Source organism: Lygodium microphyllum, chromosome 7 (assembly GCF_053477565.2).
Source record: "Lygodium microphyllum isolate KBCC chromosome 7, Lygodium_microphyllum_v1.1.10, whole genome shotgun sequence".
Taxonomy (NCBI): Eukaryota; Viridiplantae; Streptophyta; class Polypodiopsida; order Schizaeales; family Lygodiaceae; genus Lygodium; species Lygodium microphyllum.
The window spans coordinates 134,052,704-134,059,905 of NC_141141.1; the positions used below are offsets into that span (position 1 = coordinate 134,052,704).

Here is a 7,202-nt window from a genome sequence, read left to right on the forward strand (position 1 = left end):
AAAACTATGATCCCCAACTAGGAATAATTTTCTCTTCAAAAATAGGCCAAACCCAACCACTACTATAGCATGCCTTAAAAGAGAGAAGGATCTAATCCATTCCTATTTTGCTAATCAAAGTACTCCCCATGCGTGCGTGTGTGTTATCAACAATCCCAAGATACCTTAAAAGCATGTCTATGTGTCCAATACACACATGCGCATGTTTCTTTTTAGAGAGAGAGAGAGAGAGAGAGAGAGAGAGAGAGAGATCATGGTTTATAACTTGGCTAAAACTATGTAAGCTTTGTTTTCAAATTCCACTACAAATGTCATGGTTTGAGTCTTCATGAAACCTGTGCCAAATTCCACAATACATTGCACTGTATTGTCATATTGCTCATCTCTATTTACCTGAGCAATGGAAACTTTTTTTCTTTTGTGTGTGTGTGTGTGTGTGTGTGTGTGTGTGTGTGTGTGAAGGCAATGTCCTGAGCTCTATAGTATCTAGGTTCATTCACATTAAGCATCGTGTGTCAAGATCATTGCTGGGCATGCAGGGGCTCTATGCCTTCTTCGATGAATAAGTTGAGAAATTTTTTCAAATGCTACTGTTTCATCATTTTCAAATCTAGAGTTGATTTGTGGCCTTCAGCACAATAATAGCTAGAGACCAGAAAGCCTACAAATTCTATGAACATTTTTAATAAATGCCATGAAAAAAGACTGAAAGAATATGGATGGATCTCAAGAAGAGCCAAGTCTCAACAGAATGGAGAGCGACAATGCAAGCCACAGAGTCAACCATCTACATGGCAAACTGGCCAAAGGAGAGCTTGAAACCCCAATTAGAAACCTGCAGTCTCCGATGGAAGGGTCGATGAAAGTGATGATCCCAAGCCCATTGAAAGAGCAACTGCTAGCATCCTGATCATTGAGCTGGTAATAACTGTTGAAAGCGTATGACACGTTGTCAGGAGAGCTAAGCTTACTGCAAGAACCACCTTCTGCAAGTGCTGTGCAGTCAGCACTTGAGCAGGCAAACGCTGCACCTGCCACCAGATTGGAGGTGTTGCTGCTTGGGTCAGCAATGCACCACCTTGAGGGTAGATATGGCACATTCTCTGCATTTACCAGAGCCTTATTTGAACCCTGCCCACTCAAATCTAGTGGATATTTGGCCTGCCCATCAAATGTAAACAGTCCCCAATGCCTCTCAAAGTTCCCAGGAAGTACACTCTTCTGATCCTCATCCAACAGCGCAAAAATGTACACTTCCATCACACCCGGCCTTAATGGTGTGCCCTGTTTGCTCATGACATGTTTGACTAAACCTTGGTTGAACCTTTGAGCATTGCTAACATTTGCATGCATGCCCCCATCAGTTGGCCAGCCAATCTCTCCAACCACCACTTGCATTGAAGGAAAGCCAATACTAGAAAGAGCTGTGACGGTCATGTCATAGCTTGCATCAAGGGCATTAGTATATGTGGTAGCACCATCCTGCAGAGGGTGGCTGGTTCCATCAAAAAAAGCAAAGTCCTCTGGAAAATTGGAACTCAGTGTGAGATCAAGAAACGGATAGATGTTCACAACAAAGGGGGCATTGATTTGATTGAGAAGTGAAACAATCTGCTTCATGGTGTCTTTTATATCACTTCTGAACTGACCCTTTGATGGTGCAGTATTCAATAGTACATCAGCATTGCAGGGAACTGTTACCTTCACTTGATTCCCAAGCCCTACTTTTACCAATGACTGATACACATTGTTCATTGCCGGATATGCGTACTTTTGATATTTTCCTTGATAAGCAGAAAGAAAGGGTTCATTCCCCACTGCAACATACCTGCAAGGTTTCAAACGCATAAAATTAGTCAGAAGAGGCAACTGAAATGAAAGGGCTGTTTACATTCTTTGCAACAAATTCATTCTACTTCTAGCTCAGAGAGTCCAATCACACCTTATTGCAATACCTACTCGGACATGTATATCAAGATTCTGGTGTTATTCCACCTTGATTATTCTCACTCCATGCCCAAGTTATTGAAATTTAAGGTATTTCAACTATCCTAATGTTTCAAGAAACTTCTCCACCCTTTGACAATGAAAGCTCAGCCTGAACAGCAGCCATCTTGCACTTCAGTCTCCGTGTCAACCCAATACCACCTCACTCTCCATTTCTGAGTTAGCAATGAGCATTAGCCAGCTCATACAACTAGAGAATCCAATGTAAGACTAGCAATTGATCACTTGTAAGCAATAACAATAATTACTAGCATTCCTAAAAAGCTGACAGAAATATCATCTTGCTATTACAAGAACCCATCAGGCAGGAAAGACTTCTCAACGTAAATACAATGATTAGGAAGAGACAACACAACACAAATTTACATAGTTCTTTCTAGAGTACAGCCATCAAGGCATAGTAGTAATCAACCACAATACAAGATCTAGAGCAATTAAAACAGCTGTGAAATTGGAGCTAATTTTCTCTGTATAAAGATCAGATCTCCTTATAGAAAGAGAGCTATAGCCTCCCAACAACCCTGCTCAGGACATGGCAAACATAAGTAGTATTGTCTTCAACAGCCCAGCCTGTAGGTTTGAGCAACTGAGCACCTTGCAAACATAACAAATCTGATCGGCCATTTTATTATCAGCAGAGATATCCAAAGGCATAAGAGTGCAGCAAAAATCCCCAACACAGACAAAGCCCAATTTAAAGATACCCCACATGGTATCAATATATTGTTGATGGCCCTTGTGTTCATGCTTCCAGAGATGTCTAAGGGTGTGAAGCTCTGGTTCATCCCTAGCCTAAATTAGGGCTTACGCAAGGCACTGATCAACCTGAAAAATAATCTATATGGACACGAAGCTTGAGCACATCTGTCAAGCAATAAATGCAATGTCATGGTCTATCTTGCACAGACATCAGATAGTAGTACTACTCCAGTAGAAGGGCGACAGTCAGAAACCAGCTGCTTAATAATGATTGTATGGAAGAAAAAGATGTGAAAGGGAATATTGAAGTCACTAATGTCATGTGGAAAGCTCCAGTATGCTCCAATGAGATTTACGAAACATTTCACGACACAGATTTGAAATCCATCCATTAACACCCAATCCCAAAGCAATAGTCCCCCAATAGTTAGGGCTTTGACTAATAACCATGAGTTCATCTCAAAAGCAGCATTTTTCACTGTGTATGTGGCCCTAATGATAAGTGATTCTACTTCTTTGTCATTTACCACACCAGGTTGTTCTAATAACAGGACTATGGATTCTCTCTTGATATAATCTGAAGTTTTCCAGAGAATAAATGTCATGAGCTGCCTAATAAACATACTTGCAGGATCTTGGTCTTTGGCTCTAGAAGGGTTGTTCCACACATTGGGGAAGGGTTATCTTCATGTGGCCAATCTACGAGTGCCCCATCCTAAATCCTGGGATTTCCCCCATTTTACTACCTATAAAAGGGCACCTTTAGTCACTGCAACAGTATCATGTACCCTTCTATTGGTGCTAGGCTGGTCCCCTTCTATCTTCAGAATTTTGCGAACTGTCTGGTGGCTCAATTTGGCAGTCATTCTTGTATTTCCATAGTAGAGTTACTCTATTCTTTCCTTGTTCGTCTTGTTCATTTCATTGCCTTGTCCATAACATTGTACATGATATTGTGATGATGTTTTGCAGACACATTCTCTCACCCCACCTCTCTCAAGTTAACCACACTTCCAATGTGGCCCCAGACCACCAAAGTCTGTCAATGCAGCATCAGAGTGAAGAGATAACTGTGATTTTATCATCAGTTTCTGATCATGTGCTGAGCTTCCACACATCAGTTTTCATTGTGCATAAGTTCATGCTTCCCAACCTCTGCACACTTATCTGTCTGAGTATTTTATGAACTGAAATCCTTGTCTAGTCCTTGTTTCTCTTGTTTATGCCTTTTATTTCCTTGTCCCTAACATTGCATATAACATTGTGATGATGTTTTGCAGACACATTCTCTCACCCCACCTCTCTTAAGTTGACCACACTTCCAATGTCACACCAGACCACCAAAATCTGTCAAGGCAAAATCAGAGTGAAGAGATAAGTGTGCTTAGATCTCATTGTTTCTTATTTTCATGTGCTAAGGTTCCACACATAAGTTTTCTCATTGTGCATAAGTTCATGCTTCCCAATCTCTGCACACTTATCTCCCTACATATTTTACAAACTGAAATCCTTATGAGTGGAAGCACAGTTCCTAAGACCAAAGATGTTAATGGGAACGATTAGATGCACACATAGAAACCTTTTTTGGTCTCCAACATAATGGCAAACAATTGGATGGTCATCTCAAAGATTTGGAACTCTACACTCTTTCTTGGACATTAGTGAATATTACTTTATGAGCAAGAGCTATGTCCCCATCCAATAGTCCAACTTTAAGGAGTTTTCTTTGTGCCATCTTCCAGGGCCACCCAATTATTGACCAGCCCTAGCACATCCATGCTTCATGTTCATAGATATTTTGTTGTATTGTTGTCGTATTTTGTATGCTTTTTGCGTATTAGACATCAAGTTAGCCTTCAGCTCTTGATGGGTTGTCCCCTAGTTTTTCCCCTACATGCATGATTCATTTAACATGCAGAGGCGCACATATGAAAAGAAAAAACCTATGATGTGCATATAAAACATGACCTTGGGAAACAATCTTTTTAATCTCTTAAATTCTTAATGCTAGTTCCAGTTGGTTATATAATCTATTCATTGTTCAACTCCTACATACATGGTAAAATATATGAATATCTTCCTATATTTATTTTTTGAAACTCCGAGAAATTTTAGGGCCACGTATATGCCAGGGACAATAAACCGTACTTATTCCATATTTCCATACCCATACACATTTGTCATATGGTAACTTATTGACAAAACTATGGGTTGTCCACACCTTGGAGTAGGCATTTTCTTGAATTATCCTACATATATCAGTCCTTTGGCAGCATACACTTGGTTCCTAGGGCCTGTGCTATTGGAAGGCACCCCATGTCACTCCCACACCATCTTGTATACTTCAATTGATGATCACTCTGGCTAGACAATTATCTTTGTTCTTTCTCATCATGTAAGACCTATTTGGTGGCTCACTTTGGAATAACACTTGCTTGCAGATCCATATTCTTAGTAGAGTTATATATTCTTGTCCTTTTGTCCCTTGTTTTTGCTTTCATTGTCTCATCACTACCATCGGCCATCTCGTAAATAATCTCACACAAAAATGCAGAGTGAAATGGTTTACTAAACGTGCTGCCCTTTCCTGAAAATAAGAATCAGAAAAGCAGGGCTGCACGTCCACAGTACCGATGAACTTTTTTGTAGAGAACTTTCAGGCAGAACTTCACCCTTAGTGGAAAAGGATGTAAACAATTCTAGCTATAGAAAGTGTTTATCATTCAAAACATGGGAACAGATGCTGCTTACCCCAATTGACATAGAGCTAACCCATTCATGAGAAAAATCCTATCAAGCTAATCCCACCCGATTTAGTCTGCTGCCAACTGATGCTCACAGTAAAAGGAACATCAAAAAACGATGCTCTCAAAGAAAACTTAACCGTGGAAGTGTACACCTGGCAAGTAAATCAAGAATTCTACTCTCTATTGTATAACTCTTCCATGAGTTCCTCAATGCAGTGGTTTACTGCGAACCACTGTGTGCCTTGAGTCATGAAAATCTGGGCAAATGCTTGCAACCATTTGTTAGGCTAATGGAATCACTGACAGATCATACCCTGTGATAACTAAGGCCATTTTTGCACAAAGTCAATAGTGGGGACGGAGTTGAAGCAGGAGAGCTTAAGGAATTGATGACATTCTGAAATTGCATTTGACAATCTGCTACTGCAAATAACTTGTCCATGCAAGTGGAATGACTACTTGAGGTGCAGGCAAAGAAGCTCAATCCACATCACAAGTGCATGCAATATGGCCGGAGCAGCCATTGCCCAAAATCCTTTACCACTTTGAATGGGCATTCAAGTAAAATACACATCTCCAGCTTTGCTTGTCAAAGCTGAGAACACGTTGGCACCATCTTCAATACCGAAGATCCAAGGCTTGACTCCTCTTCTCGTTATATGTCAGTTCAAAGACACTTTGACACCATATGCCACAGCTGAGGATCTAGCATTTGGCTATTCATACAGTTGCAGACGGGGTAATATTTCTGCTGTCAATCCCCCTGTCTCTATCTTCTCACTCGCCTGCCATCGACCCCCCACCCCTCCCTTTCTCACTTGCTTTACAATAGCATCAGGACTAGCAACAGCATCGGTGGCGAAATGCTACCGACGGATAACATTTCGCCATTGATCCCCTTCCCTCTCTCCTTAATTGCCTACCATTGATCCCCCCCTCCCCTTTCTTACTTGCTTAACAATAGCATCAGGACTTGCAGCAGCATTATGCTTGCTTGCTTTACGATACCATCAGGACTTGCAACGGCATCATCAGGACCTACTTGATGTTGACACCATTCTTGGAGGTGAGGTAGCGCGTGAGGTTGGAGTGGACCCAGGCATCGGCGGCGGCATAGGAGGCGCTGAAAGCCTGCAGGAAGTCGTTTGGGATGCCGACCATGACCTCGATGCCGGAGCCAGCGAGGGCCGAGAGCACGTCCGGCTCCGCGTCGAACAGCTTCACCCTGGAGATGTTGTTGGCCCTCAGCATGCGCACCACGATGGAGGGCGGCACAGGCCGCGACGAGAGGATCCCCCAGTTGAACCCCAGGGACAGGGCCTGCGGCACGGCCGCCATGGCCAGGCTCAGGAGGAGGCAGAGGAGCAGCAGATAGCGAGTGGCCATGGCGGACCAGGGGCCAGATGAATGTGTGTGTGAGAGCCAGACAGGCCCGCGGACACACAGAAGCCCACAGAGAGAGAGAGAGAGAGAGAGAGAGAGAGAGAGAGCAAGCAACTGCCACTGGTAGGTCGCTACTGTGAGACAGAGAGCGAGGTGAAAAATCAAATTTTTGAATAATATTATGTGTTTTCGAAATAATATATCCGCGAATATTTAATAAATTGGGAAAATCGGCAACATTAATGAGGTGAAAAATCGAAATTTCTGAAAAAGAACTCGAAATCATCTCCGAACAAATAATAGGAATAATAAACAGTTTTATGGAAATAAACGACGTGGCAAAAAAAATCCATGAACTAATAATAT

General features: G+C 42.0%; 1 protein-coding gene across 1 annotated transcript; it reads right to left on the minus strand.

Moving 5' to 3' along the window:
* Window positions 1–551: 551 nt before the first annotated feature.
* LOC148033988 (O-Glycosyl hydrolases family 17 protein) lies at window positions 552–6,962 on the minus strand. The gene is made up of 2 exons (XM_087681985.1): window positions 6,496–6,962; window positions 552–1,828 (listed from the first exon to the last, which is right to left on the minus strand). The coding sequence occupies exons 1-2, from the start codon at window positions 6,837–6,839 to the stop codon at window positions 727–729; spliced, it is 1,446 nt and encodes a 481-aa protein (XP_087538111.1). The 5' UTR covers window positions 6,840–6,962; the 3' UTR covers window positions 552–726.
* Between the last annotated feature and the right edge of the window lie 240 nt (window positions 6,963–7,202).